This window comes from Globicephala melas, chromosome 4, assembly GCF_963455315.2.
Source record: "Globicephala melas chromosome 4, mGloMel1.2, whole genome shotgun sequence".
NCBI classification, from domain to species: domain Eukaryota; kingdom Metazoa; phylum Chordata; class Mammalia; order Artiodactyla; family Delphinidae; genus Globicephala; species Globicephala melas.
Window position 1 is genome coordinate 26,049,278 of NC_083317.1, and position 13,561 is coordinate 26,062,838.

Consider the following 13,561-nt stretch of genomic DNA (forward strand, 5'->3'; position numbering starts at 1 on the left):
TTTATGACTTACAGGCTTACGAAATGCTAATGCATATTGTATTTCAGAGAATTCTTACCACAACCCCGAGGCAGGTGTACTTGGTCCTATTTTACACATGAGGAAACAGAGGAGGCAGTACACGTTAGTGCAGAGGATAATCAAATGCGGGCTGGGGGGTGGCGGGCAGGGCAGGGCAGGGTCAGAGAGACTGGGGTTCAGACCCCCAGCTGTGTCTGTTGCCAGCGCCGTGACCCTGGGCATGTTCCTTCAAATCCCTGGGCCTCACTTCCCTCCTCCTCACAGGAAATGATCCTCATTCCGGGATGCTGTTTTAAGGCTTAAAAATAAGTATATATAATTAAAGTATATAAAACGCTGCCCAGCACACAGTAAGTACACAGTACATGGTAACTGTTTGCTGACTAAAGAGATCACACAGGGAATGATGGAAATTCCTCCAGCCCAGTCCCCCACCGCACTGCCTGCTAGCTTAAAAATATTAAAATAAGGATTTGGCGAGCATTATAATGTAGCTGAAATTCTATGTAAGCATCCTCTTCTGCATCAATCTCTCCCTAGGCCCTTCTTTCTTTTGGTCTTCCTTTACTGTGTTTTAGGTTAGAGGCTAGGCTTTGCCAAATTTGCCAGAATTGCCCAGAAATGGACACTTCAACCCAGTTCCTAGTTTCACACGTGTCTCACAAGTCCTGCAGGCAGCAAGGTTGGGCCTCCCACTCAGCACAGAAGTCCTTGTCTCCTTACATGAATAGAAATGCAAGGCTATAGGGCACGCTGGACTTCTTGGTCTCGAGACGTACCTGGTCACAGGGCTTCACCCGTGAGTCTTAAGCCAGAAGCATTTATGACCTGTGCTCTTCATTCATGCATCTTAACCATGGAACCAGAGTCCTGGACTCTAAAGGGGGATGGGCACTGCACTGGCGAGGGAGTCTGGGGTGTGTAGGACCTCAGGTAGAAGCTTGCACTCAGGGTGCTGGCACTGCCATGGAAAGCGGAGAGGGGATGGGGCTCCCCTGGTGGCGCAGTGGTTGAGAGTCTGCCTGCCAATGCAGGGGACACAGGTTTGTGCCCAGGTCCGGGAAGATCCCACATGCCGCGGAGCGGCTGGGCCCGTGAGCCACGGCCGCTGAGCCTGCGCGTCCGGAGCCTGTGCTCCGCAATGGGAGAGGCCACAACAGTGAGAGGCCCGCGTACCGCAAAAAAAAAAAAAAAAATGAGAGAGAGGGGATGAAGAGCAAGATGAAAGGGGACAGGGTATCTGGGCTGAGTATACAGGATGAGTCAGGCTCAACTTATTTTGCTTAGGGGAAGAGAAGGAAGTTCTAGTACCAGAATCAGGGCAGAGATATATCCTTGGAGGGGGTGGCCCTAGACATTTACAACTTGGGAAAGCACCTTAATTTTTTTCTTCACAAATACATCATGGACAGACTGCTTGTATTTGCCAAAAATAGTTAATTACCTAACTGCACTGATTCAGCCAGCCATTAAACGGCTGGATAACCCCTTCTTTAATATGGACCATAAGTAAAAATTTCCCTTCCAAATATATTATATATAATATTCCTCCAAATACTCGAACTTCTTTTTCTCTCCCTGGTTTAATATAATTTATTAACACTGATTTTTTTTAAATTAAACATATCAGGCAAAGCTAATATGAGGCACTCTAAATTAGTGGAATATTCTGGTACCATTAAAAGGCAAAGCGTGGGCTTCCCTGGTGGCGCAGTGGTTGAGAGTCCGCCTGCCAATGCAGGGGACACTGGTTCGTGCCCCGGTCCGGGAGGATCCCACATGCCATGGAGCGGCTGGGCCCGTGAGCCACGGCCGCTGAGCCTGCGCGTCCGGAGCCTGTGCTCTGCAATGGGAAAGGCCACAAGAGTGAGAGGCCCACGTACCAAAAAAAAAAAAAAGGCAAAGCGTGATATGTGTATTTGGAGATGAGGTTGAAATCGTGCCCCAAAGGGTTAACAGAAACTGGTGACTAACAGGAATTCTTGAGCTTGTCTTAGAGAACAGCACATAAAAGCATGGCTTGTTCAAAACCCCTCCACTTGTACCCTACCTTCTCTGACCCAGCTCGCCTTAATTATTTTTTAACTCCTTAACCACCTTTATAGACAATGCTGATGTATGGGTCACACAGTGATGGGGGGGCTTAAGTTGTTTTCCAGGAACTGGGAGTTGGCTTCTGTCCAGTTCAAGCCGGCTAAGGTTGGTTGGGACCACCGACCCTAAAACTGAGTCTGGGCAGGTGTCCATTGAATGGCCTTTTGACGTCAGAGGGCTGAAAACTCCACCTTCAATCATGCTAAGTGTCCCCATTTCTGAACATGAATCTCAAGAAAAAGCATGTAACTAAGCTATATCTGCACAGAACACTGATGACCTCACCTTTTCCTAACTCCAAACACCTTTCCCCATGCCTAAGACCACCCTGCTTCTTTATCTCATAAATATGTCAAGCCCCTTGCCTTCAGGGAGGCAGATCTGAGATTTGTTCTGTCTCCTCACTTGGCTGCCTTGTGAGTAACTCTTTCTCAGCTGCAAACTTTGGCATCTCAGCTCTTGTCTTTCAGCATTTGTCTTGCTGCAAGTCAGGCAAAGGAAGCTGGTTTAATAACAAGGTTATTGGGCAATTTTTCTCCTTTGTGCTACTTTTGGCTTTTCAAGTTTTCTACATTAGACTCTTATTAATTTGTAATTAGAAAAAATTCTATAATAATACAGTCATCCCGGGGCTTCCCTGGTGGCACAGTGGTTAAGAATCCGCCTGCCAGTGCAGGGGACACGGGTTCGAGCCCTGGTCCGGGAAGATCCCACATGCCGCGGAGCAACTAAGCCCGCGCACCACAACTGCTAAGCCTGAGCTCTAGAGCCCGCGAACCACCACTACTGAAGCCCGCGTGCCTGGAACCCGTGCTCCACAACAAGAGAAGCCACCGCAATGAGAAGCCCGCACGCCACAACGAAGAGTAGCCCCCGCTCGCTGCAACTAGAGAAAGCCCGCGTGCAGCAACAAAGACCCAATGCAGCCAAAAATAAATTAAAATGAAGAAATTTAAAAAAAGAAACTAGATCTTAATTATAAAAAAATTTAAAATAAAAAAATAATAATACAGACATTCCTCTGTACCCCCGGTGGGGGTGGGGATGGGGGTGGTCCAGGACCTCCTTCCCCCTCCCCTCCTCACATGCCAAAATCCGCAGATAATCAGGCCCCTCATACAAGATCGCGTACTTACGAGATGATTTATAAAGTATATGCACCCTCCCATATACTTTAACTCATCTCTAGATTACCAACAATACCTAATACAATGTAAATGCTATGTAAATTGTTGCTGGCATGTGGGAAATTCAAGTTTTGCTTTCTGGAAGTTTCTGGATTTTTTTTTTTCCCGAATATTTTCAATCCATGAATGGTTGAATCCACAGATGGGGAACCCACAGATATGAAGGGCCAACTGCTGTTTTGATTTTTAAGGAATTCAATGTATAGGATATTTAACTTGCAAAAATATGGAAAGCAGACTGTAATAATACGTACGTTCATTACACTGTTAGACTTGACCCTTACACTGGTAATGGAATCCTTCTGTGAAATGTAAAAATTCAATTCTACCTAACCTTTCACAAAGCCTAGTTTACCAGGCATCTCCTAACACGTTATGCACATTCCTGCTGCACTGTCATACCCGCTCCATATACGCCTCCCCTGCTCCCTGGCTCACATATACTTCCAAGTCCAGATTTTCAGGACGTTCCCAAGTTCCTCTCCTTCCTTGCAGCCTTCTCTAAGAAGTCTGGTGACCTTTTCTTCCTCTTGAAATCGGAGGTCACTTATTATCCACTTCACTCCATTACATAAGTGTCCTCAATTTCCACAGCATGTGCCTTCCTCACCTACACCATAAGCTATGACTTTCTTCATAGCTCCCCAGGTCCCCCCACACGTTATCAGCACAGTGACAGACACCGAAGACCAGTTCCCCGGCATCTGCCGAGTAAGCAACACATACCACTTGATCCACCTTCTGATTATCAGCTGGTGATAGCAGCCACTCGATGTCCAGAGGTCCCTGGTCTTCTGGACTGAGGGTAAATTTGCATGGCAAATAGGCAGTTTCCCCTTTGGCCTTTTCAATCATCTGTTCAGGAGTAGTGATACTCAAACTTCTGGCGAAATCTAGAATATGAAACATGTATATCGACTGAGCATCTGCTCTCAGGCTGGCAGCACACTCAGCACACCTCAGTTCTTCAGAGGGAGCACAGGATGTGGGAGAAACAGGATTTTATTTGGGACCACAGTAATGAAATTCCAACTCAGCGGTCCCCAGTTTTTAAGTCTGTGCTTCTGTAGAAATAGAATGACAAATATTAATATCCATCTTATTCAATGCAATTTCCTTTCAGAACACTGGGAAGTTCCCAACATTATATGGAATACCAGCATTCTCATATGAATCATAAGAACCTAGTAAAGGATTTCTATTATCCAAGCAGATGTTTAAAACTGAACCTGGCTAGAGTCTCTGAAAGGGCAATTACGTCATACTAATTCAAGGCCATATTAATTCACGCTTCCACGGTGCCAGGGACACACTTGGAACTCCCATCACTGGGGCACATGCTGATGAATTTTGACACGTTTCCTGCCAAGGCTTCTGTAATTCCAAATTTTTATTAAATTTGATTCTGTAACTTTTATCGAATGCTTAAAAATATTTCTAAGTAATAAATTTTGATGACAATTCAAAAAGAGAAGAAAACTGTCAATTTATATACTTTTAAATGCACCAAATAATTGACCTCAATATTATCTTTAAGACATTTCTTACTGTTTGTCCCTTCTTATTTCCCTTCTGAAAAAGTCAGACATATTTATTATATCATTTTTTAAAAGACATCATAAAATTCCATAACCTATTCTCAAATTTGTATTCTATGAAACTTCCACTTAGATCACACTAATGCTGGATGGCAATATTTGAAAACTCTATAAAAGCAAAAATAGATGTCCTGAGCCCCAAACAAAAATTCCAACATAGTTTCTTCCAACTGAGTTTGTGAGAGATGGCTAAAACCCACTGTAACCCCGTAAGAATTGAAAAAAAAGTCTCCTCCTTGTGGCTAATGACTTACTGTAACAAAATCAGTATCTTTTACATGCACAATAGATGGAAATTAACTACGAGCAAAATGATGCTATTTCTTACCAATAAGGGAAAAAATACCAGGTTTAATTCACACATAGATCTGTTCACTACTTATGTCCTGCAATAAAGATTACAGTTTGAGCAACCAACAACTTAATATAAAATGCAAATTTAGTCTGTAAATGAACTATCACACAAAACTTTTTTTTTCTTTTTTTTTTTTACTATTTATACTATAAAAGTTTGAACCACACTAGTCTGTCACTGTATGTTTTTCTTGTGATAACCTAACATTTTCTTATAGGTAAAGTCAAATGTGTAACGTATGCAGATCTGAAGTTTCAAATGAATACACTGGTTTCCGTTCAGCAGCTCTACAACGTGGGCCTGACTTTCCGGGCTGGATGACGACCTGGAAGAGGCCCCAAGCACAAAGATTATGATACATGGGGCTTTCCTCTCTCCCCCACTTCCCATACCCCTGCTCACACCATAAAAATAAACACGGAGCAAAATTAAAAGTAAATCCAAGTCCTAATTCTCCATAATGATGATTTTGTTGCTGGTTTTCAAATGACGCATTCTAACAGAACAAACCAAAATGAAGAATTATATTATTATCCATCACATGAAGCTTTCCATTAGCTCGTAGAAGAGGCTTAATACACACGGACTATCAGTTGTAATGAAATGTTAGTAAGGTTGTAGCCAATAGATTGAGAAGGAAAGAAAAGTCAGGTTACATTCAAGACCATTTATATTCAGGCACCATCCTAGGCTTTTATCACATTTAAGTGCACTCATCAAACAGCAAATTAAATTTGGACACAGACTCTCTGCAGGCCCTCCCCTAAATCAGAGGTGGTCTTGTTTTGGCCAATAGAAAGTAGCCTGAGTACTGCTGAGCCAGTCCCAAGGCTAGGCTTCAAGAGGCGTTGCTGCTCCACATAGAGAGAACTGAGGTGTCAGACCAACAGCTGTAAGTACCCAACCTGCAGCCACCCTAAAACACCAGCCCAGTCCACACCAGCTGCCTGCAGCTCCAGGAGTGACCCTAGACAGGATCATGAACTAATACACGATTGTTCTTTTAAAGCCTCTAAAGTTTGGGTTGGTTTGTTAAACAGCAAAGATTGATATGCCATCCAAAACCACTGATTCAGCCCAAATGGACCACTTAGCATCCCCCCAGAAGTCCATACTACTCCATTCTCCATTTCATGTGCACATTTCTATTTTAGATGGTATGATTTGCTAGGTATCTGTATAATCGCAACTATTTCTCCTGATTAATATTCAATCCTCTGAATAAATACTTTCTATCATTTCTAATAAACTCAATTCCATTCCCACCTCATTCACTCAGGCACTCTGCTACCTCTCCAGCCTACAATGATTTTTCCTCTGGCTTCCTAGTAATGCTCACAGTACTTTACTTTCTGCTCTCCATTATCACCCATTTGGCACTCAGCGAATACTATCTTCTTTCTTTTTTTTTTTCCTTTTATAAACTCAGGCTCCATGGTTTTTGTCCCATCTTCTAGATATCAATGAGCTTATCTTCCCGTACTACCTTGTAATTTTAAGTGAATTTTTTAAATGCATGCCCTGATTCACCATTAGCTCCATCAGGGTCAGCAGAAATTGTGGATACCTTTATCCTCTGTTGCATTCCTTGCACATTAGTAGAAAATAACTGGTGACTGGATAAGTTTGTGAGTTTTAGAAATGCTGAAAAATAGCATTAATCTGCCAGAAGGTCCTGCTACTTGAAGATCTCCTGTCTATAGCTCCTACAATTGTCTGCATTTGTCTGGGTATGAATACCATATGTATGATGTAAGATAGGAACGATCTAAGTACAGTCCAGGATGAGAATTCCATTTCAAACAAATCAAGACACAGCCCAAACATACGGAGGCAAAAATATATAAGTAAGAATGAAAATTTGCTATAAAAAAAACAATTAAAACTTCCTGGTTACTCTGTGCTTCTAGAGCTTTTATTTTATAAAACATCAAATGAAAAGTTTAGAGGCATCAATTAGATATCTAAATGAGTAAAAGTTTAAATTCTCCTAATTCATGCTCTCAGTACTTATACTACAGTCATTAGAATGAAATGTAACTTCGTTTTCATGATAGTATCATCCATTCTTTCTTCTTTGATACATAAAAATTACTTTTCTTTTAAAGAGTATCTTAGAAAACAGTTACATGTGTATAAGAATGATCTGGATAGATATCAAACTGTTAGTTATTTTTCACAACTGAGATTTTAAGAAAGGTGAGCTTTATAATGAGATTTCCTTAATATGTATACTGCTAAAAGAAATTTTAAACAGACTCTTAAATGGCTTTCAGCATTTCTTTTTCCAAAAAAATGTTTAAAACATTCAACTGCTCTTCATTGTGTTGCACTAGAAATGAATTAAAATCTCAAGATGGTAGAAAACAGTTATTGGGTTTCCTAGCAACACTGAAGGGGCCTCTCTGCACGAGGGCATAGTTTTTCAAGCACTGACGTATGCATCAGTCACAAATTGTAGAAGACAAAAGGCAGACACTTGGTCTCAGGCAGTGTCTCTGGATATTCTTAACACCGCCCAATTCTATTTATGCAGCAAATTGAGTGATAATTTAACTTGCAAACTACTTGTAAGTTCAAACATGGTCTCAAAACTAAGTCAAATAACAAATCTTCTTATAATTTTATTCAAACATATTCAGAATGTGATGAAATACGCAGCACATGATCAACTAAAAGTACTTGGAGGGTCCTGTTAATAAGTGCTCAGCACTGGATTATGTAAATAAACAGACTGAATCATGTCCCTTTTTGGCAGTGACTGAAATAACATCTCCCAGTTTTCTGCTTGCTTTTTCTAATCTCCAAATTCCAAATCACTTGAGTCTGTGGAACCTCTCTTCTGCCCAGTCTGACTTCTATCTGAGCATCAAAATGACATGAATTCATCAGAGTATTTTTCATCTTTGATGTTGTCATCTTCTGCCAAGGCCTTCGATCTTGTTTCCACCATCAGAAAGGAGCAGAACTGGAGAGCATGGCAGGCAGTACTCCTCTAGAAGGCAGGCAACGTTTGCAACTGAAAACCTGCCTTATTTCTTTCATTTCTTTTCAAGTTTAAGGTACATGTTAACCTGGATGGTCTTCAGCTATCTTTTCCTTCTGTCAATCTTAAAATCATAGGAAGTTGGAACGTGCTCATGAAACTTTACAGTTGATTAAAAAAAAAATGAAGTAAATGTGTGAGAATTTTCGATAATGTTTTGACTGAGGAAAGTCTTAAAGAAAACTAGAGAACACAAAACAGAGAACACAAAAGCTATGAAGAAAAACACATAAATTTAACTATATTAAAAATCTTAGGTTAAAAGAAATCACCATTTAGCTTTCAACAAAACTTGCTGAACGAAGGAAGGTTTTCTGCTATTCTATCACTGAGGAAATGAGACAAAAGGAAGGATCTGAAACATGTTTTCCACATATTTATCTATACAAGTAAGACACTAAATGTGGAGTCTGACCAAAGATGGCATATGCACAGGAATCTTTCAAGCAGTGACGGGTGAGGTGTTTTCACCTGGGTGGAGACAGGGGCTCCTACATAAGCTGTCTAGAGATCTAAGCAATCAATGAAATGCTTCATTACAACAGAATCAAATGGCATTCAAGAAATTCTGGATGCCCAAGGTAAGCAGGTCACAATACACTGGGGACAGCACAGGAAAGCAAACTCACAGGCCCAAGTACCTTTGTATAAGACAATGGAAACAGAAAGAGCCAAGCTAGGTAAAAGTGTTGGAAATATTGCAGCACCCATGGAGGGCGAGTCCAACTTACTGGACCAACACTACAGGAGGCCTGTGAAATACAAACGCGCAAACCCACTTTGAGGAATTGAGGCTGAACTCACAAGACCTAATACGTGCAAGCATGTATCTGAAAACAACCCCAATGTCCAACGAAAGGCAGCGTCCGAAAACAACCTAGACGCCTAATAACAGGCTGCAGAATTAGGGTAAGAAATCCAAGCTCTCCTACCTGAGACAAAGAACTAGAGCAAACACACTAGGCCAGAACGAGCCCGCTCCAGCCAAAGGACCTGACTAAAATATGGCTTTCAGGTAGTAAAATCGAGTCCCACTTATATTAATGGAAGTTCGACTAAACACTGCCACCACCAGGTTTAATTCCATTTACCTGACAGCAAAGGTAGTTATCTAATCAAATTAGATCTTTCAAAAAGAATATAACCTTTAACATACACGTTTAATAATAAATATACAAGTATAATAATACTCTGGGGGGAGTGTGCTAGCGACTGAATCGTGTCCCGTCATAGTTCTTAGGGAAGCCTTAACGAATCCCCCATGTGACTGTGTTGGAGACAGGGCCTTTACGGAGGTGATTATGTTACATTCGGTCGAAGGGCAGAGCCCTAATTCGATAAGAACTGGTACCTCCTTAACGTAACTTTGATGTTCTGATTTGTAATACATATATATTTGGTCTGTGTCCCAGTGCCTGGCACAGAGCTCCTAGGAGCGATCAAGGTGTCTTTTGTTATGATAACGGGACTTTTAGAGAATGCCTAAGGAACGTAAGGACGGGCTGGTTGCCAGGGGAGGTGAGCATGTGATGAGAGGATTAGAACTACCAGTCCCACCCCCAACCCTGGGAGGGGGAGGGGCTGGAGATTAAGTTCATTCACCAGAGCCAATGATTTGATCCATCATGCCTCTGTAATGAAGACTATAAAAACCCAAGAGGACAGTATTAGGATAAACTGGGTTGTTAAACACATGGAGGTGCTCAGAGAGCAGGGAAGCGCCAAGCCTCTCCCCATACCCTGCCCTAGGCATCTTCCATTTGGCTGTATATCCTTTTTATAATAAACTGATGATCTAGTAAGTAAAAATTTCTGTGAGTTCTGTGAGCCGCTCTAGTAAACTGAGCTAAGGAGAGGGTGGTGGGAACCCCAGATCTATAGCGGGCTGGTCAGAAGCATAGCTGACAACCTGAACGCGCAACTGGCGTCTGAGGTGTGTGTGCGCATGAGGGGGGGTGGCAAGCTCGCAGGACCGAGCCCTTATGAACCTGTGGGTCTGACGCTACCTCCGCGTGGATGATGTCAGAACACCCAGCTGGTGTCAAAGTATTCCTTGGTGGATGTGGGGGGACCCCCCCCACACAGACAGCAGAATTGGTGTCAAATTAAAATATCCCAAATGCAACCATTTTTCTCTATGTCCAGGCACTACCATCTCTCCCACAGGCGGGCCGCAGCACTGAGCACCCACACACTTTATAACACTGCCTTCCTTGCTCCAGCCCACCTTTTGGACTCACTTCTATTACTTTGGTCTCGGCTCAGGCACTTCCCCAGAAAGCATTCTTTCTTTGTGTCCAAATACGGACTGAATCCAATGGACTCCTCAGCCAGCTGATAAGGCCTCCATCACAAGTACTCACCCTGTTGTACTGAGGTTGCTTCTTCACTGTGTGTCCTTCCTACCCTATACCCTCAGTGAATATTTCGCATTTGATTTAGAAGCCAAATCTTCTTGATTATCATTGATTGCCTAGCAAAATTTCTGGTGCTCAGCTTAAAAATAAAAAAAAAAAAAAAGGAAAAGGAAAACTCACAGGCACAAGTAGTACCTTTGTGTAAGAGAAGGGAAACTGAGGGTCTACCAGAAATGAAAGATGTTTCATTTCAAAATAGTGGGGAAAAATTAACAAAATGTAATGTGGCTAAAAGTAGGTGAAAATATGTTAAGACTTTTCTCGATTAAAGATGGAACCACAACAATGAAAGTATCCTGGTCTGGAGCCAATCACAGAAGGAAAGCAAAGAAATCAGAGGAAGCACCAAGGGGAGAAAGATGAGTTAAGCGCACACTTGCGGAGCACCTGTGTTTGTGCACGTTTCCCTCGTCTGAAAGGCCCAGTTTCTCCCACTGAAAGCACCGGTAGCCATTCAAAGTACCTCTCACCTGTGACCTCCTCCGAAGTTTTCCCAGATCCACACAGGCAGTGTTAATTGCTTCCTAATCTCAATTACACAACCCGCACCTCTACTGAAGGTAGTTGTTTACATGTCCCTACCCTCAAGCACATACTTTCACTTGCTTAACAGGGGGCCAGGGTTTCATCTCTGGAGGGCATGTTCCAAGCCTTAATTCAACAAGACCCCAGACCTGCCTTGGACGAAACTGCTCAGTTCCAGTGGAGGGCGGGAGCTCAGAGCAGAGGGAAGGTGAAGGAGCTATTTGAAAGAGGAGTGGTGATGGGAGAGAGGACCATGAAACCTTTCGGGGAAAAGTATGGGAAGGAGAGCCACGGGAAGACTGCGCATCCAGGGGAGTAAAGGAAAGGAACAGTGAAGTCACTGGAGATACACGGAGCTCAGAGGGAGCTGAACAAGCCTGGTCGTATGCTAACAGGAGCAAAGACAGTTGCTTATTACTTTAATATTCACATTACAAGAAATGTTAGCAAATGTGGTAAGAAATTAATGTGTATGCAACTTTATGTTTAGTTATATATATATATTTTAAAGCAGCCTACCTGATCAGTCACTCATTTTTTAAAATATTTACCTATTTATTTATCTATTTATTTATTTATTTGGCTGCACCAGGTCTTAGTTGCAGCATGCAAACTCTTAGTTGCAGCACATGGGATCTAGTTCCCTGACCATGGATCCGAACCCAGGTCCCACGCATTGGGAGCGTGGAGTCTTAGCCACTGGACCACCAGGGAAGTCCCTAAGTATAGTTATATTAACATGAAAGAAATATGACATTAAGAAAAACTTTTATTCATGAATATTCTAAAATCACAACTAGGAATGAAGAAAAGTTGCTTGTCTATCTATCTCTAGAACAGCATGAAGCAAAATGAGAAAAATGTTACACAACAATGTGTGGTTTCTCAGAATATGTGGAGTTGGACTTCCCTGGTGGCGCAGTGGTTAAGAATCTGCCTGCCAATTCAGGGGACATGGGTTCGAACCCTGATCCGGGAAGATTCCACACGCCGCAGAGCAGCTAAGCCTGTGCACCACATCTACTGAGCCCACACACCGCAGCTACTGAAGCCCGCGTGTCTAGAGCCCGTGCTCCGCAACAAAGAAGCCACCGCATTGAGAAGCTCATGAACCGCAATGAAGAGTAATCCCAACACAGCCAAAAATTAAAAAAAAAAAAAAGAAAGAAAGAAAATCTGGAGTCATTCCAAAGATATTAACAAAAAAGAAAAACTAGGAATAAGAATAATTTAACTTCACATTCCAGAAGTCTTGCATATTTCTTTGGTTTCTTGAAAAGGGGTATGTTATGATGACCTTCATGTCAATTGTTACAAAGAACGTATTTGATATTGCCTTTTGTGAGAAATGTCAAAGTATGTCATAGAGGTTACTATTTTAAATAGAGAAGATGTTCAATTGTGCTGCTTAATTCAGAATACAGAATTCAGGAAACTTACATAAAAATACAGTAACATTCAGGGTTTCCCTGGTGGCGCAGTGGTTGAGGGTCCGCCTGCCAATGCTGGGGACACGGGTTCGTGCCCCGGTCTGGGGGGATCCCGCATGCCGCGGAGCGGCTGCGCCCGTGAGCCACGGCCGCTGAGCCTGCGTGTCCGGAGCCTGTGCTCCGCAGTGGGAGAGGCCGCAACAGTGAGAGGCCCGCGTACCGCAAAAAAAAAAAAAAAAAATACAGTAACATTCAATAATAATTCATGAGAACAATGTTAAAAAATAAACTGGGAAAATCAGGAAGTGGTATGTTTAAGGGATTGATCATGACAAGTATAATTTTGTTGTGTGTTTGATAACAAATACTACACATCAGATGTCTGGGTTAGCAAGTAAGTCACTGGGATACTTTAAACCCTGTTTTAAATGTTGCAAAAATGCAACTGCCAAGCTATTTAGGCCATTTCCTTGACCCTAAGGCCAATGTGCCAATTTCCTTCTCACCAGGGAGTTGTTTTGGGATTAGCAATGTTTAAAATTCACCTAAATAGGGCTTCCCTGGTGGCGCGGTGGTTGAGAGTCCGCCTGCCTATTCAGGGGACACGGGTTCGTGCCCCGGTCCGGGAAGATCCCACATGCCGCGGAGCGGCTGGGCCCGTGAGCCATGGCCGCTGAGCCTGCGCGTCCGGAGCCTGTGCTCCGCAGCGGGAGAGGCCGCAACAGTGAGAGGCCTGCGTACCGCAAAAAAAAAAAAAAAAAAAAATTCACCTAAATAGTGTTTCTTTCTAGAAAAGAAAAAGAAAAACACTTTAAGTATGTTAACACTAGTTAACTACCCCAACTGGCCTTTAAATATTGCTGGGGAAGAGAAGAAAACACCACAAGG

At 42.6% G+C, this 13,561-nt stretch overlaps 1 protein-coding gene across 2 annotated transcripts in view; it reads right to left on the bottom strand.

The window, feature by feature from the left end:
• The window catches only part of CXADR (CXADR Ig-like cell adhesion molecule), a 53,489-nt gene that overhangs the window by 17,895 nt on the left and 22,033 nt on the right, over nt 1-13,561 (bottom strand). For both annotated transcript variants that reach the window (XM_030877754.2, XM_060297888.1), the window contains exon 2: nt 4,029-4,195. In XM_030877754.2, the coding sequence (XP_030733614.1) occupies nt 4,029-4,195 (167 nt within the window). The remainder of the gene's footprint in view (nt 1-4,028; nt 4,196-13,561) is intronic.